At 37.3% G+C, this 24,477-nt stretch overlaps 1 protein-coding gene across 1 annotated transcript in view; it reads right to left on the bottom strand.

Moving 5' to 3' along the window:
• Positions 1 to 1,055: 1,055 nt before the first annotated feature.
• BUB1 (BUB1 mitotic checkpoint serine/threonine kinase) overlaps positions 1,056 to 24,477 on the bottom strand; it is a 46,040-nt gene continuing 22,618 nt past the window's right edge. Inside the window, exons 16-25 of the mRNA XM_037527836.2 lie at positions 23,024 to 23,189; positions 21,253 to 21,340; positions 13,397 to 13,635; positions 12,136 to 12,279; positions 8,958 to 9,073; positions 8,483 to 8,644; positions 4,208 to 4,365; positions 3,941 to 4,115; positions 3,308 to 3,414; positions 1,056 to 1,614 (exon numbers count right to left, since the gene is read on the bottom strand). Of these exons, the coding sequence (XP_037383733.1) occupies positions 1,419 to 1,614; positions 3,308 to 3,414; positions 3,941 to 4,115; positions 4,208 to 4,365; positions 8,483 to 8,644; positions 8,958 to 9,073; positions 12,136 to 12,279; positions 13,397 to 13,635; positions 21,253 to 21,340; positions 23,024 to 23,189 (1,551 nt within the window). The 3' untranslated portion in view covers positions 1,056 to 1,418. The remainder of the gene's footprint in view (positions 1,615 to 3,307; positions 3,415 to 3,940; positions 4,116 to 4,207; positions 4,366 to 8,482; positions 8,645 to 8,957; positions 9,074 to 12,135; positions 12,280 to 13,396; positions 13,636 to 21,252; positions 21,341 to 23,023; positions 23,190 to 24,477) is intronic.

Here is a 24,477-nt window from a genome sequence, read left to right as displayed (position 1 = left end):
TTTAAATGAGCTTGAATACTTAAAAAAACAGAGGACTTCTTCCTTATCTCTCAATTGAGAATGGCATTTTAGGACAAAAAAATTTTTAACTTTATAAACCAGAGTACAAGACAAAATCTAAAAGTTCTTATACCACAGAAATCTTCAGAAATTGAGACAGATCACAAATTGGGACAAACATTTGTGCCTTATATACAGAGGACTCCCAGAAATTAAGCTGAAAAAGAACAATTATAAAGTGGACAAAGAAATGAGGCTCACAGAAAAAGAAGAAAAATGCATAGTTCTTCAATATATTAATATATTTGGCCTAATCCAGAGAATGCTAATGAAGACCATGAGGAGGTAAGTTTTTCACCTGTCCCAGTGGCAAGGCCCATGCAGCCCTGACTGAGTGAGGTGTGGGGAACAGATGGTGCATCTGGGCACAGTCCCTAAGGCTATTTGCAAATGTTGATAGACTTTTAGATGTTCTCACTTTGACCCAACAATTTTACTTCTAGAATTTACACTATAGATATATCATAAAATGAAGTATTAGTCATTAACAAAAACTAGACTAGTCTATATGTAGTTATACTTGCCACTAAGTGAATAAAACAAACCAAAATCATGCTAGTTTCATCAAAAATATATAGCAATATGCCTGGATAGAATAAAAAAGGTGGTCGTGCTTGCTTTGGGATGGGGACGAAGGCTGGTGGAAGAAGCAACTCCCTCTGTATTCTGGAATTAAGTGTCACATATGTGTTTTCATGTTAATGCTGAGAAAGGAGGCGGGAGGGAAGACAGAGTGGATGGGCAGTACATGTTAGAGTATCTTTCAGCTTAAAAAAAAAACAATAAATGCTAAATTGGCTATTATAATTTGAGCAAATTAATCATCTATACAGCTTATAAGACTATTTTCAAGACCTAAGATTTTCCTTTGAATGGTACTTTCAAAAAAACAAAGTGGATTATGATTTAGACCTGTAATATTTTCCATGGATAGCAATGAAAAACAGATACGATAAAGGACAAACAAATTTTATTCATAAAAACTTGAAGTCCCTTGGACATATTTGGAGAGTTTCACTAATTTTATACAAACACAAACCCTGAAATTTGTGGGGGCGGGGGGAAAGGTTGGTCTTGGTTAAAACATACAGGCCAGTGTTTAAAAAGTGATTTTAGAGCATGTTCACATACAAATTATTCTGATGAATGCTTGTATCCCAAGAGCAGACGAACTAGCCTGCTACATAGGAAGCTAATCAGAGTATCTATTTTGTTGAAATATTTACAACTAAGCAACATGGATATATTTTGTGGACTTTGTTTTTAAGAAACATTTAAATAAACCATAAGCGTGGAAATATCCAAGTTCAAAGTGATCAGGGGAACATTTACAAAATGATTTTTAGAGAATCCATATTCTATTTTCGAGAACGCTTATATTCTAAGAGCAGTACAATTAGCCTATTACGTAGGGTCCTAATCTTGTTTGTATAGTGTTGCTGAAATGTTTCCTTCAGCTTTTGCCTTAACAAACCCAAAGAGGGAAGATGATCACAATCTGGTATATTCAACATGATGTGAAAAAACTCATTCCACATATCCAGATGAGGAAGCCTGAAGAGACAAAGCATAGGTAAAGGATAAAGGTAGCATTCGACATGAAGGGCAACTCCACTCTGTATCTGACTTCTTTAGACTTGGGCAATTGAATATATAACTTTCACTTAGATGCAGCTTAATCCATCAAAAATAGACGCGTTGAACTTATTATAAATAAGAGAAAGTAAAGATCCAATTAGAAGTCTATAGGTACCTTGTTCCAAAAAAAAAGAGATTCAAGAGAAGTAGTCTTTTAATAATAGCTCTTCAGTGGGGGTGGGGGGAACCTTAATTTTTTAAAAAGAAAACTGTTCTGCTTTTGGCTAGCCATGGATACAATAGTATCTTATATAACAGACTCAGATAATCTGACCAAATAGTTCTGCGAAGCCCAACTGCACATGTGCCAGGTCAGGAAGACAGGCCGCCCTGCCTAGAATGGAGCTATCATCTTGGTAAAGTTAACTGAAAAGACTTCAGAACAGGAGATCAGACACTGGGGAAATGTGCCACATATCTAAATTTGTTTTCCAAACAGAAAATTCAGCCTACTATCATCAGGTCTGCTGAACCTAAGACTTTTCTCTACACTTGTATCAGAAATGGAAGCCTTCAGAATAACTATCTGGCCCTTTGATTATAAGCAAGATAGAAAAACAAAGTATCTGCTAAATTTGACTTGTCATGCAGGTGAAAGCATAGTAGGTCTAAGTTTTCTTTCAGTGCCTGAATGAATCTACTCTTATTTATGTAAATAACCACATTTTATAAAATCATTGCCAACTGCTCTTTCTACTATTGGGATAAGTGGGTGTGTATGTGGAGGCAGGGGAGTCCCAGCTGAAATTCTTTCAAGAAGCTATAGACGTTATGTAAAAATCCAGTAGGATGTACACTTAAGGTTGATGTACTTTTCTGTGTATGTTATCACACTTCAGAAAAATTAAGAAAGAATGAATGATATAATGAATATGCATATGCCCAATACCCAGTGTAACCATTACCAATGTTTACTCATACAGAAAGCCATCTGTGCTGATTAGAAGAGGTCTAGTCTAGTCCAGTTTTCACTGTGACTATATAGGAAAACTAAAATCACAGGGATGGTACTTAAACTCGACCCTGTGACAGGCAGCTGCCGTCATATCACCTGATACTTTACAAAGCACTTTCATACACATGATTTCCTTTGCTGCTTCTTTTTTTTTTTTTTTTGTGGGACCCTCGCCGGTGGCTGGGAAATGAACCGGCGCTGCGGAGTCTGCGGGCAGCCTTGCAGCCCAGCGCTCAACCGCTGCGCCACCAAGGGAGGCCCTCCTTTGCTTCGTTTAAGAAATATCTAGAGGAAGTAGGATCTATTATTCCCATTTGCAAAGGTAAGAAAACAAAAACCAGGGGTGTAGTGACTCAAGGTGATTTCTCTAAAAGGGCCAAGAGGTTTGAGTGGGTTACAGGATGCCAAGCACTTGGCCAGGACCTTTCACTGGTTCTCTGAGGGCAGCAGCTCCGCCTGCTTAATGCGAGGAAACAGAAGCTGTGAAGCTCTGAGACATGCTCTCTGCACCCACGCCTGGGATTGTATTCTTCTACCCTCCTCCCCAGTGCGAGGGGTTTCCACACAGTGGCAGAGGCCCATTCCCCACCAGATGGTACCTATATCCCACTATATTTATTCTCTTTTCACTGCCGTACCAGTGATGGCACCTACCTTCTAAAAAGACCCTCTGGCTTCCAGACTCCTCCTTCATTTTTTACTTTCATGTAAGTGCCAAAAAGCATGCAGTACACTGTTGCAGCAACTCCAAAGTAATCAATCTATAAAGAAATTATAGGAATATGTCTAAAATAATAATTTACACAGGAGTATATTAAGAATTCTAACTTAGGTAGCAAGATAAATAGTCACAGGATTTTACTTTTAAAGAATTTTAGAAGTGATTTGCTCAGCTATCCCACTGATATGTCCTATTAAATGCCTGTCCAGGCTTTGCTGGAAGCTTCCATGGATAGCAGACCACTCACTGCCTCCTGAGATAGTGCCTTGGGGAGCTGTTCTCCTCGAGCAGCTATGTCAAGTCCTTCATTTCATCACACAGGGGTGATCACAAAGCCCTCGTCCCTCTCCCTATGGGAGTCCTCCCTACTCCTTCCTCTAGGACTGTGACTGATTACAAAGTCTCTCACTATATGATGTGCTTGTAACTGGAAACAACACAGGTATGACCTAAATCCAAGGACAGAAGATTGGACTAGCTCAAACTAGCTCCCTAAATTCATGTTGAAAATACAGTTAATTGTAATAAACAAGAATATTTTCAAATCTCTCGCTTTAGTTCCAAACCTGATAGTTCCATGGTCTGTTACTGAGCATCTCAGTGCACTGAAAACCAGATGTTTCACACCTTGCTGTAAATGTAGTTCCGTTTGGAAAAAGTTTCATATCTATACTCTGACCCAGATCAATCAGTGCCAAGCCAGCGGATGAATCATCATCTTCACCATCCTGTTCCAAAAATCTGCAGTAGACACAAAGGAGGGCAAGGCTTCATAAGCACTGATGACAACAGGCTGCCGGGGAAATGGAAAGAGAAGCAAGCACAGCACTTGCCTGTTCCCAAGTATGAAATTATCTGGCTTAATGTCTCCATGAATGATGTGGCAGTCGTGGACTTGTTCAATCATGTAGAGCATTCTGATAGCAAAAGAGAGAACTAGAGCTTGAGGCATCACTTTTTCAGGGGTGTTTTTATAGAGGTTAATGGCATTCTGGAAACAAAAGAAAGTAGAATCCTAAGTAGGCTGAACAGGATTAATGTCATTTCAAGCCATACACTTTGTCCCCACCTGCCATCAACTACAAGAGCCATGTACAAAACACAAGGCAAAACTCTTCAATAAAAAGACACAGAGTTGCAGGCTGGATTAAGAAACAAAACCCAACCTTTTGCTGTCTCCAGGAAACACATTTAGCTGCAAAAGATAAAAATAGACTCAAAGTTAAAGGATGGAAAACAATTCTACAAGCAAATGGACCAAAAAAGAAGGCAGGAACAGCTATACTCATATCAGATAAAACAGATTTCAAACTTAAAAAGATAAAAGAGACCCCAGTGGTCATTACATTATGATCAAGGGGACAATACTTCAAGAAGAAATAACACTCATTAACATATATTCACCAAACGAAGGAGCACCAAAATATATCAGACAACTATTGGCATCTCTGAAAACAGACATCAGAGAAAACACATACGTAGTGGGAGACTTCAACACACCACTATCAACAATGGATAGATCAACAAGACAAAAAATAAGTAAAGACACTAAAGCTCTAAATAAGGATCTAGAGTGCTTGGGCTTAACAGACATCTATAGAACACTAAACCCAAAAAAATCTGAGTATACATTTTTCTCAAGCGCACACGGATCATTCTCTAGGATCGATCATATACTGGGGCACAAGACAAACATCAACAGATACACCAAGACTGAAATCATACCAACCATCTTTTCTGACTATGAAGGCATCAAACTAGAAATAAACCATAAAAAGAAGGCAAGGTACTCTCCTACCTCATGGAGATTGAAACCCACACTACTGGAAGTCCACTGGACTAACGAGGAGATAAAAGAAGAAATTAAAAAATTCTTTGAATTGAATGACAAGGAGGACACCAATTTCCTAAATGTATGGGATGCAGCAAAAGCAGTAATAAGAGGAAAATATATAGCAATAGATGCTAACATCAAGAAACAAGAAAGAACTCAAAGAAACAACCTAATCTCGAAGCTCAAAGATCTAGAAAAAGAACAACAAAAAAACCCCAAAACCAGTAAAAGAAAAGAAAAGATAAAAACCAAAGCAGAAATAAATGAAATCGAAACTAAAAAAACAATACAAAAGATCAATGAAACCAAGAGCTGGTTCTTCGAAAAAATAAATAAAATAGATAAACCCCTAGCCAGGCTCACAAGGGCAAAAAGGGAGAAAGCACAAATAAATAGGATAATAAATGAAAGAGGAGAAATCACAACGGACGCAGCAGAAATCAAAAGAATAATTAATAACTACTATGAACAGTTATATGGAAACAAGTTCAACAATCTAGAGGAGATGGACAAATTCCTACAACTCTACAATCACCCAAAGCTAGATAAAGAATAGAACACCTAAACAGACCAATTACAATTAGCGAAATTGAAATGGTAATCAAAAACCTCCCCAAAAACAAAAGCCCAAGACCTGATGGATTTACAAATGAATTCTACCAAACATTCAGAGACGAATTGGTGCCTATCCTTCATAAACTCTTCCAAAAAATTGAGAAGGAAGGTATAATACCTAACACGTTCTATGAAGCCAACATTACACTAATACCAAAACCGAACAAGGACAACACAAAAAAAGAAAACTATAGGCCAATCTCCCTAATGAACACTGATGCAAAAATCCTCAATAAAATTTTAGCTATCAGAATCCAACAGTGTATCCATAAGGTAATTCACCACGACCAAGTAGGACTCATTCCAGGGACACAAGGATGGTTCAACATCCGAAAATCAATCAACGTTATCCAACACATCAACAAAAAGAAATATAAAAACCATATGATAATATCAATAGATGCCGAGAAAGCTTTCGACAAAGTGCAACACCCATTCATGATAAAAGCCCTTGAAATTCTTGGGATACAAGGAACGTACCTCAGCATCAAAGGCCATCTACGACAAGCCAAGAGCCAGTATCATTCTCAATGGTGAAAAGCTGAAAGCATTTCCATTAAGATCTGGAACAAGACAAGGATGTCCACTCTCACCACTGCTTTTCAATATAATACTGGAAGTCCTAGCCAGAGCAATAAGACAAGAGAAAGACATACAAGGAATCCAAATAGGAAAAGAAGAAGTCAAACTATCACTATTTGCAGATGATATGATAATATACATAGAGAACCCCAAAAACTCCATAGAAAAACTAATTGAACTCATCAATCAGTTCAGCAAAGTGGCAGGATACAAAATCAACATGCAAAAGTCAGAAGCCTTCCTATACACTAACAATAAATCTGAAGAAGAAGAAATGAAAAAAACCATCCCCTTTATTATCGAAACAAAAAAAATCAAATACTTGGGAATAAATCTAACAAAAGAGGTAAAGGACCTTTACAAAGAAAACTATAAAACACTGTTAAAAGAAATAGAAGAAGAAGATACAAAGAAATGGAAAGACATCCCCTGCTCATGGATTGGAAGAATAAACATTATTAAAATGGCCAGCCTACCAAAAGCAATATACCAATTCAATGCTATTCCAATAAAAATTTCAATGTTATTCTTCAAAGAAATAGAACAATTATTGATGAAATTCATATGGAATCACCAAAAACCCCGAATAGCCAAAGCTCTCCTGAAAAAAAAAGAATGAATGGAGGCATCACACTCCCAGATTTCAGGCTATACTACAAAGCCATAATCATCAAAACTGCATGGTATTGGAACAAGAACAGACACACAGACCAATGGAATCGAATAGAAAATCCAGAAATAAACCCACAGATTTATGGTCAACTAATATTTGACAAAGGAGCAAAGACTATGCATTGGAGCAAAGAAAGTCTGTTCAATAAATGGTGCTGGGAAAACTGGGCTGCTACATGCAAAAGAATGAAGCTTGACTACTACCTCACACCATACACAAAAACCAACTCAAAATGGATTAAAGAACTAGACATAAAACCTGAAACCATAAAATACATAGAAGGAAATATAGGCGAAACACTACGTGATTTGCACATCAAAGACATCTTTACAGACACATCACCCAAAGCAGTGATAGTGAAGGCAAAGATAAACAGCTGGGACTACATCAAATTAAAGAGCTTCTGCACAGCAAAAGAGACAATAACAAAAACAAAGAGAAACCCCACCAACTGGGAGAACATTTTTGCACACAACACTAATGATAAAGGATTGATCACAAAAATCTGCAAAGAGCTGATGAGACTCAACAACAACAAAGAAAATAATCCAGTCAAAAAATGGGCAGAAGAGCTAAAAAGAAACTTCTCTGAAGAGGAAATGCAAATGGCCAACAGGCATATGAAAAAATGTTCAACATCACTTGTAATCAGGGAAATGCAAATCAAAACTACCATGAGACACCATCTTACACCAGTGAGAATGGCACATATTAAAAAAACTAGCAACAGCAAATGTTGGCGAGGGTGTGGAGAAAAAGGAACTCTTCTGCACTGTTGGTGGGAGTGCAAACTGGTCCAACCACTATGGAGAGCTGTGTGGAGATTTCTGGACCTACTAAACATAGAGCTTCCATATGATCCAGCAATTCCACTCCTAGGTATTTACCCAAAGGACACAGAAACATCAATTCCAAAGAACACCTGCACCCCTATGTTTATAGCAGCACTATTTACAATAGCTAAGCTTTGGAAACAGCCCAAATGCCCAAAAATAGATGACTGGATCAAGAAGATGTGGTACATATATACCATGGAATATTACTCAGCATTCAAAAAAGATAAACACATGCAATTTGCAGCAACATGGATGGCGCTGGAAGGGATCATGCTCAGTGAAATAAGCCAGAAAGAAAAAGAAAAATACCGGATGGTCTCACTCATAGCAGGAATCTAGAAAACTTAAATAAGGGACCAGGAAAATGAATAACTATAAGAAAGTGAAAATCAAAATCAACAAAAATCTATGAACCAGAGACACTTTTGGGGGGGTGGGTGGAGGGAGGGGAGGGATTGGGGTCAAAATTGGGGGGGTTGAAATTGTATGGGGAATATAAAAATAAAATTTATTATAAAAAAAATGTACTTCAAATTTATGTTCATATCACACAAGAGAATGCACTTACTAATAATGTTCCATAGCTGTAGAGATCTCCTACTAGTATACTGCCATTCTGGAAAAAGTGGGCAGAGTGGAACTTGATAAACATGTGTCGCATACTTGGTTTTAGTCTCTCCATCAGCTGGGTCCCAATGTAGAATTCCCAGGGATTGGCAGGCTTCTGGACCTGCAAATCAGGTAGGTGCCATTCAAATCCAGTCTTACATTCTGGAAAATGATAGCAAGAAGGCAACCTCCATCTCAATAAAGGGCATGGGCTAGAAAGTGATGACAAAGTTGTGAACTGTCTTGAGGTATGAGACTTGCTATGAGATTTTAGTGCAAGATAATTCGATTTCTTGTAGGATAGTTTCTGATTCTAAATTGATGACTATAGAACTAAATGAAACCAGCAATGTCTTAAAAGAGAACAACATGGCTGACAATCTCAAGTTTAAAATTCATTTCCAAACCACACAAAAAACTGCTCAATCATTTACCTTTAAGACATAATTCTGTTTGTTTTTGGTATCATTCACATTTCTATAGGTAACTTCATAGACTTGGGCAAAAGCCCCTTCTCCAAGAAGATACTCAACGTAGATCTGCAAAGAACCTTAAAAGACAGATGTGTCAAAATGAAAAAAAAAAAAAAAAACAAAAACAAAAAACTCAAGACATAGACTTTATCTACATGAAGTATTCGTAAAATTTTTTTGAATTTGAATTGCTTTAATAAATGCAAATGAATAAAGCTTCCTTAGGAGATGTTTTTCCATCTTAGATGAAAGTTAAACACCTGTCACAAAATGATGTGACACTTTTAAAATGATGTGACAGAACACAAGAGCAGCTCCGCTGGCCGCCAGGCCTGTCATTCAGCAGCAGGAACTTGGGCAGCCACCCTCCCTTCACTCTCGATCTCATCTGTAGAGAGGTAATTATCTGTGCTGCCAGCTTGGCAAGATCACTGTGATATTAGAAAGGACATGTAGAAAACATCTGGAATTGCTAAATAACATGTCTTTGACTAGTAAAAGTATTTTACACCAGAACATAAAAGGCAGAGTATAACTGTACCATTATTTCTGATAATTAAAATTTTTCATAGAAGTAAACCTTTTTAGAAGAGTTTTCAATTTACAGAAAAGTTCCAAAGATTGTAGAGTTTCTGTATGTTCTGCACCATTTCCTTTGTTGTTTAATTTTACATAACCATGGTACACTTGCCACAAATAAAGAACTAACACTGGTCTATTACTACTAATTATACACCACATTATTTAGATTCTACTCGTTTGCCCTAATGTTCCAGGACACATTCATCGAGTCTCCCTGGCCTCTGCTAGGCTGTGATGTTTCTGAGTTTTTGTTTTTGGTGACCATGATGGTCCCAAGGAGTACTGGTCAGGAGTGGTGCAGAATTATGAACTCAAACGGGCTTTGTCTTGATAATTTTTATTAACACTGAATGAATTCAGTACCCAAGAATTTTACTGAAGAGGTAATAGATAAGGTAAGTGTAGATATCCACTAAAAAAGCCTTAGGGTTTCAGGAGAAAGACAGAGGTAAAATTGTCATTAATTTTTAGACTAATTAAAAAAATAATTCACATGTTCAAAATCAAATATAAAAAAAGTAAGCTTCTGGTTTCTAGTCTGGTGTATAAGGAACTTGGAGTCACCATTGTACCCTCACAACAAGTGAAAGCTGAACTGAAAATCAACAACTCTTCTTGGATTCATTAGAGAATTGAGGTCACAGGGCAAACTTCTGCTACAGAAACTGAGGAGAATGTCTACTTGACAGAGCAGAGCTGAGAGCAGAAACCACCATCAGAGCTAGCGTGAGGATTACAAGAGAAAGAACTGACACCTCAGAACTTACTTCAGAACAACTCTGTGGGGAAACCCAGAAACAAGAGACAAAACTAAGGACATGAAGGGAAATTTTAGCCTCTGACACCTACAGTAACAGCAAACAGTAAAGATAGTCTAATCCCTACCTACATAGGCATAACACCTCTCAGTCTGACAGTTTCTTACACAAATAAACATACTCTTACCATAAGGTTCAGCAGTCATACTCACTGGTATTCACTCCAAAGAACTGAAAGCTTATAGCCACACAAAAAGTACACAGGAATGTATAAAGCAGTTTTATTCATAATTATTAAAACTTAGAAGCAACCAAGACGTCCTTCAGTTGGTGAATGGATAAGTAAAGTATGGTATGTTCATACAAGATTATTCAATAATTAAAAAAAAGTTGTCAAGTTATGAAAAGACATGGGGAACCTCAAGTGTATGTAGCTAAGTGAAAGAAGTCAATCAGGTAAGTCTAGCATTGTATGGTGACTTTTTGGAAAAGGGAAAACTATGGAGACAGTAAAAAGACCAGTGATGTCAGGGTTTCAGGTGGAAGGAGGAAGGGACTGATAGGTAAATCACAGGGACATTTAGGGCAGTGAAATCATTCTGCACGATGCTGTAATGATGGACATAAGTCATTATACAGTTATCAAATCCCATAGAAAGCACACCATAAAAAAATGAATCCTAATGTAAACTATGAACTTTAGCTAATAATAATGTGTCAAAGTTGGCTCATCACCTTTAACAAAAGTACCACACTAATGCACGATGTTGATAGTAGGGGAATGTGTGTGTATGTGAGTGGGCAGGGGGTGGAGGCAAAGGGCCTCACTAAAAAGTAAAATCTATTAATTGTTTTAAAAAGTATGTTGATAGAAGTTTTACTCCTCTAGTGATCCACATCCACAGTGTTTTCCACTCCCATTAGAGTTAACCATTTTCATTAGTTTTAAGTGTCCTTCAAATGTTCTCTGGAAGTGCTATCAAATATAAATATATATTATCTTTCCACTTTTGAAGAAATAAAAAGCAGTATATAATATTAGTCTGTCTTTTCACTTAACAGCAGGCTTTGCAATCACTCCCAAGCAACAGTGAGCTATCTTTCACTGCAGAGATGTTTCTTGATTTATTAAGTGGTTCCTACAGATAGTTATGGTGCTTCAATCTATTGCTTACATGTACTGGTCATTTTTGTTTGTATGCACATAAATCTACAGGAAATTCTCGAAAGTACACCCCTGGGTCTAAGAGTATAAGCTTTTTAAATTTTGATAGATACTGCTAAATTGCCAGCTTTCAGTTATACTCTCAATAGCAAACAAAAATCCTTTAGTGGGTCCTCCCTGGTGGTGCAGGGGATTGAGCACCACTTTGTGAAGCTGTCTGCAGCCTCTGAAGGGCTGGTTCCATCCCAGCTGACTGGCGAGGGTCCCACATGGCGTGGCAGACCTCTCCTGTCATGCCCGCTGCTCCCCTCAGCGGTACATTTCGTCAGTCTGCCTGTTCTGTTCCCCGCTCTGTCTCTGGTGAACCCTCTCACCCTCCTGCACACCTGGCCTGTACCCCGGTTCTTGCATAAATAAATAAATAAATAAATCTTTTAAAAAAATCCTTTAGTGATGGCTTAACAAAATGTTCTCTGCTTTATACTCTAGATAAAACTCTTTGTTGGAAGCAGGGAGGGGTGATAGGATGGATGGTAGGAGTGGTGGTAGAGTCAGGAGAATCACACACATGAATTACCAACAGCTTCCCGGAGAGAAACAAGAACTTAAAGTTATATTAACATGTAATTCTTACCCAGTTGAAATTCGGTCTTGGGCTTGATGGCTGGAAGCTTACAATGCCATTCAAAAGTATTTGCATAGGAACTCACTGGTTTAGCAAGCCCAGCTAAAAGCTTGAGAATCAACTTTTCATCCCATGGGTTCTCAACAGTGAAGTCTTAAAGGAACGAGAACAAAAAAATAAAACAAATTTAGTACCCAAGAATTTTACTAAAGAAATAATAAAGCAAGTGCAGACACAGATCACATAAGCTTTCAAAAGTCTTGTCTTTAATGAGCATTGATTCAAATAATAAATAACTAGTGTCAAAAGTCAAGATGGATAGTTCTGTATAGTTTATTACTTGTCATTTTAGATCTATAAACAGATCAATTTCAGTTTGTGGCAAAAATTTACAATAAAGGCATAAGCACACCAAGTTCCATTCACCTACCTCTAACATAATAATGAGTATATGTCTTAAAGGCAGACTTGGACATTAGTGACTTCTAACATGCCTAGGTATAAAGTCTTTAAATTGCTTTTCCACTGACACCCACAAAACACATTGTCTCTGAACAATTGGATGAGATAAAATTTGTGTCCACAAAAGAGAAGTCATTTCTAAAGGAAAGTTTCTGCCCAATTTAGAATGCCACCAAAAAAATTCTAGTAGTGGAGAGATCAAAGACTATTTCAGCATGATTAAGACTTCCTTAGCAATCTGCACATGGAGGACACTATTCTGGGTAGTTTGCCCTTAGTAACTCACTTGGTCCTTACAATAAGACTCTAAGTAGTACCACTGTTCTCTCCACCTTATAAAAAGGAAAGAGGGATATAGAGAATTAAAATCATCTTGGCTAGATCACACCATTTAAGAAGGGAAGCGAGGGCTAGAACTTAGTCTATCTCCAGTCTCTGCTCTTAATCACTTATACAAGACTGTATGACTTGAGGGTGGATGGCGTTCCTTTACCCTGAGTCTCAGTTTATTTTTCTATAAAATGGGGATAACAGTAGCAGATTACATGCCTGACACGCAGTTGGCTCTCAAATTCCAATTCCCTCCTCCAACAGTAGTTATTTTGATGCCTTTTACAATCAACACAGGCTGATTCGCCCTTTAAGTATGCTACCATTGTTCTACACTGTGATGCAGCTACGTTATGTTAGTGCTGTGCCCTACTCAATGGCATGCAAGTCCTTGCTCTTAGAGCTTCCTTAATGGAGCAGCTTTTACCAGGTTATTCTCCTGACTCATAGGCAATCAAGATTGAGCATCTGTTCATACTTGGAGCACTGATATTCTCAAGCCAATTGGTCTGCATTAGTTCTCCTGGGAGCCCAGCACCGACATCTGGAGGCTCCTTGGCAATGGGAGGGTCAGTATCTGTAAGTCTGCAAGCCTCCAGGCTCTGCTCTGCCTCGCTGGTCAGCACATCACTCACAACAGGCTGGCTCAGACAGAGTAAGGATGCTGGAGATACACCTGTGGGGAATGCTGGTTCTGGGCTTTGCTCCTGAATTGGACTGGATGTGTTAAAAGGGTACAAGAGAGAAAACAAAAATACATCATGATGAGAAGCTTAGTAGATCAGATTAAAGTCCCACAAAACAATTTCTTTTTCCTATTAAGAATGACATTTCAATGGGCCTCCCCAGTGGCGCAGCGGTTGAGCGCTGGGTTGCAAAGCTGCCTGCAGCCTCTGCAGCGCCGGTTCGATCCCCGGCTCTTCCCCGCCTGCTCCCTGGCCACCAGAGGAGGGTCCCACATGGCGCGCAGACCTCTTCCTGCCACCCGCTGCTCTCCTCAGCAGTGTGCTTCGGTCCTTCTGCCTGCTCTGCTCCCCACTCTGGCTCTGGTGAATTCTCTCACCCTCCCGCGCTTCTGACTGTACCCAGTGCTTGTATAAATAAATTAAATAAAAAAATAAATAAAATAAATAAATCTTTAAAAAAAAAAAGAATGACATTTCAAGATGGTATCACAAAGAGTTGATTAAAGCATTTTACTTAGACAAACTACTATATGTAAATGCTTATCTATTATAATGAGTAGAAAAAAATCACAGATATGGTAATATGTCAGATAAACAAGTGAGGTAATAGTGGGTTGTCTTTAGTAGGAAATGGTGGAAGGGGCGTATTTCATCTCTTATCTACACATCACTGCCGTGATCCAGACTGTTCCAAAAACAAACATTCTTTTTTTTATTTTTTTATTTTTTTTTTTAAATAATAAATTTTATTTTTATATTCCCCCATACAACTGCACATGCCCCATTCTGACCCCAATCCCTCCCCTCCCGGCCCCCACCCCCAAAAAGTGTCTCTGGTTCATAGTTTTTTGTTGATTTTGATTTTCACTTTCTTATATTCATTTTCCTGATCCCTTATTTAAGTTTTCTAGATTCCTGCTATGAGTGAGACCATCCGGTATTTTTCTTTTCTTTTTGGCTTATTTCGCTGAGCATGATCCCTTCCAGCGCCATCCATGTTGCTGCAAATTGCATGTGTTTATCTTTTTTGAATGCTGAGTAATATTCCATGGTATATATGTACCACATCTTCTTGATCCAGTCATCTATTTTTGGGCATTTGGGTTGTTTCCAAAGCTTAGCTATTGTAGATAGTGCTGCTATAAACATAGGGGTGCAGGTGTTCTTTGGAATTGATGTTTCTGTGTCCTTTGGGTAAATACCTAGGAGTGGAATTGCTGGATCATATGGAAGCTCTATGTTTAGTAGGTTCAGAAATCTCCACACAGCTCTCCATAGTGGTTGGACCAGTTTGCATTCCCACCAACAGTGCAGGAGAGTTCCTTTTTCTCCACACCCTCGCCAACATTTGTTGTTGCTAGTTTTTTTAATATGTGCCATTCTCACTGGTGTAAGATGGTATCTCATGGTAGTTTTGATTTGCATTTCCCTGATTACAAGTGATGTTGAACATTTTTTCATATGTCTGTTGGCCATTTGCATTTCCTCTTCAGAGAAGTTTCTTTTTAGCTCTTCTGCCCATTTTTTGACTGGGTTATTTTCTTTGTTGTTGTTGAGTCTCATCAGCTCTTTGCAGATTTTTGTGATCAGTCCTTTATCATTAGTGTTGGGTGCAAAAATGTTCTCCCAGTTGGTGGGGTTTCTCTTTGTTTTTGTTATTGTCTCTTTTGCTGTGCAGAAGCTCTTTAATTTGATGTAGTCCCAGCTGTTTATCTTTGCCTTCACTATCACTGCTTTGGGTGATGTGTCTGTAAAGATGTCTTTGATATGCAGATCACGTAGTGTTTCGCCTATATTTCCTTCTATGTATTTTATGGTTTCAGGTCTTATGTCTAGTTCTTTAATCCATTTTGAGTTGATTTTTGTGTATGGTGTGAGGTAGTGGTCAAGCTTCATTCTTTTGCATGTAGCGACCCAGTTTTCAAGCCATAATCATCAAAACTGCATGGTATTGGAACAAGAACAGACATACAGACCAATGGAATCGAATAGAAAATCCAGAAATAAACCCACAGATTTATGGTCAACTAATCTTTGACAAAGGAGCAAAGACTATGCATTGGAGCAAAGAAAGTTTGTTCAAACATTCTTATAACATTGAGATAGAAATATCAATCATAAATCCTAATATGGTACATACACACACACAGTTGATCCTCATTCATGGCTTCCTTATTTGTGAATTCACATATAAGCTAATACTTATCAGTAACCCCATATCAGTACTCATGGTATTTTTGCAATCTTCCACAGACATGCAGGACACTGAAAAATTTGAATTACTCAGCACCCATGTTCCCAAGGAAGGCTGGGTCAGGCGATGCTCTGCTTTCTTGTAGCTCTTAGACTATAAACAAGTGTCCTTATGCAGCATTTTTAATGACCTTTTTTGTTTGCATTTTTGTGCTTTTTGTTGGTGATTTTGCAGTATAAAATAGTTTCCAAGTGTAGTGCTGAAGTACTGGTATTCCTAAGCCTAAGAAGGCGGCAATGTGCCTCACAGAAATCACGTGTGGTAGGGATGCTTGGGTCAGGCCTGAGTTCTATGGCTGTTGGTTGGAAGCTTAATGTTAATGAAATTAACACTATATATTAGGTAAGGTGTTTTTACCTAAAATGTGACCAGAGGCTCAGAGGAACCTAACCATATAGTAGGAGCAATGGCTCAGTGTTTGTCAATTCAGTGTTGGCTGTGACTGTACAGATCAGAACCACTGCAAATGACAGGAACAGATGGTGCACATGCCTGTGCCCACACATGCTGTCCCCGGATTATAGCCACATAGATAGACACACGTACAAATGCTTTTATACAAATGAGTTTATACATGCAACTTCACATTGCATTTCTGCTTCTGTCACGAGCACTTTTTTCCTACTGTGAATTAAAAAAAATACTTTCATTTTAGTGATGTTAAAGGATTGTAGCAAAGATTAGAGAATTCCCATATATGCCTCACCTCATTTTCCCTAATGTTATCTAACATTGTAGTAGTGCCTTTGTCTAAACTAACAAACCAACATTTGTCATTTGTTACTATTAATCAACCTGCAGACATCATTCCATCTCACCAGCATTTCCACAAAGCCCTTTTCTGCTCCAGGACCAAATATGGGACACTATGGTGCTTTCAGTGGTCGTTGCCTTACTCTCTTGTCTGTGACAGTTTCCTAGTTGTTCTTAGTTTCCCAAGACCTTGACAGTTTTTTTTTTTTTTTTTTGACTTAAAAACTTTTGTTTATTTTTGCTTTATTCCATTTTTATTTTCCTGCATTAGGAACTGTAGAACAACTTCCTACAAAGGTCTTTTTACTTATTTTGTCAGTTTCCCCCATCAGAGTCATATGCCATGTATTTACCGCCACAACTAAGACAAAGGTTTTGCTATTGCGTTTAACTGCTCTTTTTTTTTTTTTTGCTGGAATATTGTTTTTATTTTTTTTTTTTTAAATATTAAATTTTATTTTTATATTCCCCCATACAATTGCAAACGCCCCATTCTGACCCCAATCCTTCCCCTCCCGCCCCCCACCCCCCAAAAAGTGTCTCTGGTTCATAGTTTTTTGTTGATTTTGATTTTCACTTTCTTATATTCATTTTCCTGGTCCCTTATTTAAGTTTTCTAGATTCCTGCTATGAGTGAGACCATCCGGTATTTTTCTTTTTCTTTTTGGCTTATTTCGCTGAGCATGATCCCTTCCAGTGCCATCCATGTTGCTGCAAATTGCATGTGTTTATCTTTTTTGAATGCTGAGTAATATTCCATGGTATATATGTACCACATCTTCTTGATCCAGTCATCTATTTTTGGGCATTTGGGCTGTTTCCAAAGCTTAGCTATTGTAAACAGTGCTGCTATAAACATAGGAGTGCAGGTGCTCTTTGGAATTGATGTTTCTGTGTCCTTTGGGTAAATACCTAGGAATGGAATTGCTGGATCATATGGAAGCTCTATGTTTAGTAGGTCCAGAAATCTCCACACAGCTCTCCATAGTGGTTGGACCAGTTTGCACTCCCACCAACAGTGCACAAGAGTTCCTTTTTCTCCACATCCTCGCCAACATTTGTTGTTGCTAGTTTTTTTAATATGTGCCATTCTCACTGGTGTGAGATGGTATCTCATGGTAGTTTTGATTTGCATTTCCCTGATTACAAGTGATGTTGAACATTTTTTCATATGTCTGTTGGCCATTTGCATTTCCTCTTCAGAGAAGTTTCTTTTTAGCTCTTCTGCCCATTTTTTGACTGGATTATTTTCTTTGTTGTTGCTGAGTCTCATCAGCTCTTTGCAGATTTTTGTGATCAGTCCTTTATCATTAGTGTTGGGTGCAAAAATGTTCTCCCAGTTGGTGGGGTTTCTCTTTGTTTTTGTTATTGTCTCTTTTGCTGTGCAGAAGCTCTTTAATTTGATGTAGTCCCAGCTGTTTATCTTTCTCTTCACTATCACTGCTTTGGGTGATGTGTCTGTAAAGATGTCTTTGATGTGCAAGTCCCGTAGTGTTTCGCCTATATTTCCTTCTATGTATTTTATGGTTTCAGGTCTTATGTCTAGTTCTTTAATCCATTTTGAGTTGATTTTTGTGTATGGTGTGAGGTAGTGGTCAAGCTTCATTCTTTTGCATGTAGCGACCCAGTTTTCCCAGCACCATTTATTGAACAAACTTTCTTTGCTCCAATGCATAGTCTTTGCTCCTTTGTCAAAGATTAGTTGACCATAAATCTGTGGGTTTATTTCTGGATTTTCTATTCGATTCCATTGGTCTGTATGTCTGTTCTTGTTCCAATACCATGCAGTTTTGATGATTATGGCTTTGTAGTATAGTTTGAAGTCTGGGAGTGTGATGCCTCCATTTCCTTCTTTTTTTTTCAGTAGAGCTTTGGCTATTCGGGGTTTTTGGTGATTCCATATGAATTTCATCAATAATTGTTCTATTTCTTTGAAGAATGCCATTGAGATTTTGATTGGAATAGCATTGAATCTGTATATTGCTTTTGGTAGGATGGCCATTTTAATAATGTTTATTCTTCCAATCCATGAGCAGGGGATGTCTTTCCATTTCTTTGTGTCTTCTTCTATTTCTTTTAACAGTGTTTTATAGTTTTCTTTGTATAGGTCCTTTACCTCTTTTGTTAGATTTATTCCCAAATATTTGATTTTTTTTGTTTCGATAATAAAAGGGGTGGTTTTTTTGATTTCTTCTTCTTCAGATTTATTGTTTGTGTATAGGAAGGCTACTGACTTTTGCGTGTTGATTTTGTATCCTGCCACTTTACTGAATTGATTGATGAGTTGAATTAGTTTTTCTGTGGAGATTTTGGGGTTCTCTATGTATATTATCATATCATCTGCAAATAGTGATAGTTTGACTTCTTCTTTTCCTATTTGGATTCCTTGGATGTCTTTCTCTTGTCTTATTGCTCTGGCTAGGACTTCCAGTATTACATTGAAAAGCAGTGGTGAGAGTGGACATCCTTGTCTTGTTCCAGATCTTAATGGAATTGCTTTCAGCTTTTCACCATTGAGAATGATACTGGCTGTTGGCTTGTCATAGATGGCCTTTATGATGTTGAGGTATGTTCCTTGTATCCCAAGAATTTCAAGGGCTTTTATCATGAATGGGTGTTGCACTTTGTCGAAAGCTTTCTCAGCATCTATTGATATTATCATATGGTTTTTATATTTCTTTTTGTTGATGTGTTGGATAACGTTGATTGATTTTCGGATGTTAAACCATCCTTGTGCCCCTGGAATGAATCCAACTTGGTCGTGGTGAATTATCTTATGGATACATTGTTGGATTCTGATAGCTAAAATTTTATTGAGGATATTTGCATCAGTGTTCATTAGGGAGATTGGCCTATAGTTTTCCTTTTTTGTGTTGTCCTTATTCGGTTTTGGTATTAGTGTAATATTGGCTTCATAGAACGTGTTTGGTATTGTCCCTTCCTTCTCAATTTTTTGGAAGAGTTTGTGAAGGATAGGCACTAATTCGTCTCTGAATGTTTGGTAGAATTCATTTGTAAATCCATCAGGTCCTGGGCTTTTGTTTTTGGGGAGGTTTTTAATTACCATTTCAATTTCGCTGCTTGTAATTGGTCTGTTTAGGTGTTCTATTTCTTCTTTATCTAGCTTTGGGTGATTGTAGAGTTGTAGGAATTTGTCCATCTCCTCTAGATTGTTGAACTTGTTTCCATATAACTGTTCATAGTAGTTACTGATTATTCTTTTGATTTCTGCTGTGTCCGTTGTGATTTCTCCTCTTTCATTTATGATTCTGTGTATTTGTGCTTTCTCCCTTTTTTCCTTTGTGAGCCTGGCTAGGGGTTTGTCTATTTTATTTATTTTTTCGAAGAACCAGCTCTTGGTTTCATTGATCTTTTGGATTGTTTTTTTAGTTTCAATTTCATTTATTTCTGCTTTGGTTTTTATTATTTCTTTTCTTCTACTGGTTTTGGGGTTTTTTTGTTGTTCTTTTTCTAGATCTTTGAGCTTCGAGATTAGGTTGTTTCTTTGAGTTCTTTCTTGTTTCTTGATGTGAGCTTCTATTGCTATATATTTTCCTCTTATTACTGCTTTTGCTGCATCCCATACATTTAGGATATTGGTGTCCTCCTTGTCATTCAATTCAAAGAATTTTTTAATTTCTTCTTTGATCTCCTCGTTAGTCCAGTGGTCTTCCAGTAATGTGGCTTTTAATCTCCATGAGGTAGGATAGTTCCTTGCCTTCTTTTTATGATTTATTTCTAGTTTGATGCCTTCGTGGTCAGAAAAGATGGTTGGTATGATTTCAATCTTGGTGTATCTGTTGATGTTTGTCTTGTGCCCCAATATGTGATCGATCCTGGAGAATGATCCGTGTGCGCTTGAGAAAAATGTGTACTCCGTTTTTTTTGGGTTTAGTGTTCTATAGATGTCTGTTAAGCCCAAATGCTCTAGGTCCTTATTTAGAGCTTTAGTTTCTTTACTTATTTTCTGTCTTGTTGATCTATCCATTGTTGATAGTGGTGTGTTGAAGTCTCCCACTACGTATGTGTTTTCTCTGATAAGACCTTGACAGTTTTGAGGAGTGCTGGCTAGGTATTTCGTAGAATGTCCCTCACTTTGGGTTTCTCTGATGTTTTCCTCATGACTAGACCACAAAGGTTTTTAGGGAAAGTATCAGAGAGGTCAAGTGCCCTTCACATGTGGTGACGCCATTAATGTATCTTAAGTCTATATTTTGCACCAACACCTAAGAAGCTTAAACATTCTAACTGCCGCTTCTTAAAAGAAAACTACTGATTTTCTTAGTTATAATGTTGAATATGTAAGCAACCATTTGTCTGCTCAGCTCTGCAATAGTCTTCATATGTCATAGTGGGCAGTTGACAGGATCAGCAGTTCTACTTCCAAAATGAGAAGTCAGTCACAGAAAATGTTCCCACGGGGATTCTCTGCTACCTACTGCATCTCTCATCCCTTGATGTAACAAGTGTTTAGGTTAATCATCGTATTTCTATTGACAAAGAGTATATTCTGACTTAACTGTTAGTCAATAAAAACTCTACTAGCTTTTCAGGGTTGGGATTAGGTATTGTATCATAGATTAAAAAACAAAGCTAGAATTAAAATGGAGAGTGACAGAACCACATATACCATCACAATACCTGAATTTTCTGTCTCTTGAAGGCCCCACCACGTTTTCTGCACCAGAATCCAAAGTTGTTTGGGTGTACTGTTTTGCTAGTACATTTTCTAAAATATATAGTAAATTAGAGACAGACATTATATGCATGTGCATATACATACAATTTTATATGGTTATAAAGTCTAGAATTCCTTTTAACACTGATATTTATAATTCAAAAAGTGTTTCATGGTAAATATGCTACAAGATTAAAAACTAAAAGAAAAAAAACACACACCTAAATTCTAATATATGTGACTATTTCAACTTTATACACTTAATCCATACAATCCTTCAAAAGAAAAGGGTCTAGAGAGTGGAATTTCCAATGTGGAAAGATAGTGGTATGGTAGTAGGGTAAACCTTGCTTTAGGAAAACCTCATGACAAGGACATGGAGAATAAAAGGCTGGCATTTTTGGAGGGCACAGATTTTGGTGTCTTTTAGTGTAATCTATTTAATCAGTCGGCATTTAGTTGACTGAAGTGATTTAAAGTGTTACATTAAGAAATTTCCTGGCAATACTTACCCCTTACTCCTTTTAACTTAAAAAAAAAAATCTATTTATAGACAAACTAGATAGAGCAGAAATAAAGAATATATTTCTATTTGGCTACATATAGCCACGTATTACAATGAATTAAACTTTATGAGATAATGCTTACCAAACAGGTGCTAACACTCTTAAGTACTAGAACATTAACTGTTTATACAACCAAAGTGGCAAACATTCCAAGGACAGCTAATATTGACTTTTGTCAGACTTTCGACTGAACTAGTTTTCCTGAATGGAAAAAGTTTAGAAATTTTTGTAATAAAGTGGCAAGCTTGTAATGGCACTTGGCAATTGTCTAGGTTTCAACTGAACTCTTCTTGAAAATTTAGGGGAAAAAAACACAAAAAACAAAAAACTGGACTAGTCCTCTAAGAAAAAAATTTTATTATTTAGTTTAAAATCTACAGGGTCAGACTTCACATTAAAATATGCTTCCATCTAAGGGTGTGAAATTCTTTGGCAGTTCTTTCACTGGATTGCTTTGGTAAACAATTGCTGTTTTTTTTAAAAAAGTGCTACTAGCAGTGATAAAAGTTCAGCTAGTAAATTAGTAGTCATTAAAATAGTAAAGGGGTCTCAGAGCTCATATATTTTATAGGTTAGTACTTAATAGGTAATAATTATCTGTGCTCAATGTCATATATTAAGATTCAATTTAGAATAAAAAAGATCTTTTATCTAGTAGTGCTATGTTTTCAGGAAATAAGGACTGTGAGTTTTATCATTATTCTTTTATCGTCAAATCACTAAAAAAATAAGAAAATAATATTTTGGGTATAGTGCTTGGCTACATTTCTAAATGAATAAAATCCGTAGACACATATCTATAATTTGCTATTTGTCACTCTTATCAAATTGTTTCTAGCATTCAAATAATTTAATCTGTCATAGTGGACTGTTGGTTTATTGTATAAAATAAAACAAACCTCTACCCTATACAAGTGGGTTGGACTATGTATATTTGCCTATAAATGCTTTTATAGGTTTTCCCCCGTTCTACTTATTACATTTTTTAAATGCACACAGACTTTATGCACAGTGAGTCAAAAAAAAAAAAAAAAAAAAAAAAAAAAGACCAATGAATGGGTTTTAAGTTTCCTATTCATGATTTCTAAACTTTTCATTTAGAATTTTTATGAAGAAAATTATAATACTGAAAGAACAGAAGATGACACCCAAAGAGCATAACACACACCTTTATCTTCTAGTATGTCCACTGGAAGCTTGTGGAAAGGTGTAGACGCAAGCTGTGCAGCTGAGGTGAAGTCTCCTGCGCTCTTAGGACTGGGTGCCAGAGTTTTGTTGCAGCGGATTCCCCAGATGGTTGAATCATCCAAAAATTCTTCAGTATGAGGTCCTTCCTACAACAAAAGATAAATTAAAAAAAAAAAAAAGTCTCCCTGTTTTGTCCATGAAATTTAACACTGTAATACTTTTTAAGATCCAACAAAATGAGGAATTATCACAATACAACTCAGGCTGATATGTACCAGCTGATATGTGACATCATTGTTCTGTTCTTCCCTCTGAACTGGGACACTTGACCTTTAACACACCCCAGCGGAGGCACACTTCAGGAAGGGGTCACGTTTTTGCTTTTCAATTTTTACTTTTTTTTTTAATTTGGAAAGTCTGGATTTACAAAGGAGTCACAGAGATAGTAGAGTTCACAGACTCTTCATCAAACTTCCTCTGTAAAAAACTCAACAATACTAGTAACTGTTGCTATCATTTGGATTTCATTTTTCTACTACTGTTGCTTTTCTGTTTCACAGTCCACTCGAGGCTACCATGCTATATCTAGTCATTATGTCTCCTTGGTCTCCAATAATCAAGGCCAGTTTATTGGTCTTTCTCAGGGTGATACCTTTGAATACTGGTGTCATTGTGGAATGTCCTCCAAATTCTATCTATTTGATATTTTCTCATGACAAGAATGGTGATAAAGATTTTGGGGAAGAACATCAGGGGCAAGGTGCCCTTTCTTATGCATCACAGAGGATAACAACCCCACTTATTACTGGCAAGGTGAACACTCACTTGGTGGGGCTGCCAGTTTTCTCCACCTAAGTTACTATTTTTCCCTTTCCACATTCTCTTTGTATTAGCTGAAAGCAAGTCATACAGCTAGTCTCCAAAGGGAGTGACTTAAGCTCCACTCCCAGAAAAAGAGGAATATCAAAGAATTTGTGAACAAATGTTAAAATCACCACTAATTAGCAAACAATTTGGGTGAATATTTTGAGGATATACATATACTGTTTCTCCTTAAAATTCCACTCACTGATTTTAGTATTCATCAATTGTTTTCTATTGCTACTCATTCCTTCTACATTACTTAGAATTCTTCTCTAAGGAAGTTTGTTCTTTCTTCCCCATTTGTATCAATATAGATATTTATTTTACTTGGGTTATAATCTGATGCTACCTTGTTCTACATATTTTCTGGTTCAAATTATTCCATTGCCTTCTTCAGGTGGCTCCTTGTTCTTTTGCTATGTATAAGCACTTCCTTGCTTCCTGGCACTACAAAATGCTCCAGGCCTATCTTGTATTGTACCTGCTCTACCCCTAGAATCAGCTGTTTCTCCAAGAATACAACAGTCAAGTTTTAGAGCCTGCACAAAGACAGAAGCTGATGAGTCAGAA

This window comes from Talpa occidentalis, unplaced genomic scaffold, assembly GCF_014898055.3.
Source record: "Talpa occidentalis isolate TD23 unplaced genomic scaffold, MPIMG_talOcc4v2.1 talOcc4.5, whole genome shotgun sequence".
Classification (NCBI taxonomy): Eukaryota; Metazoa; Chordata; class Mammalia; order Eulipotyphla; family Talpidae; genus Talpa; species Talpa occidentalis.
The sequence above is the reverse complement of the archived record's forward strand: the minus strand, read 5'-3'. Positions and strand labels throughout refer to the sequence as shown.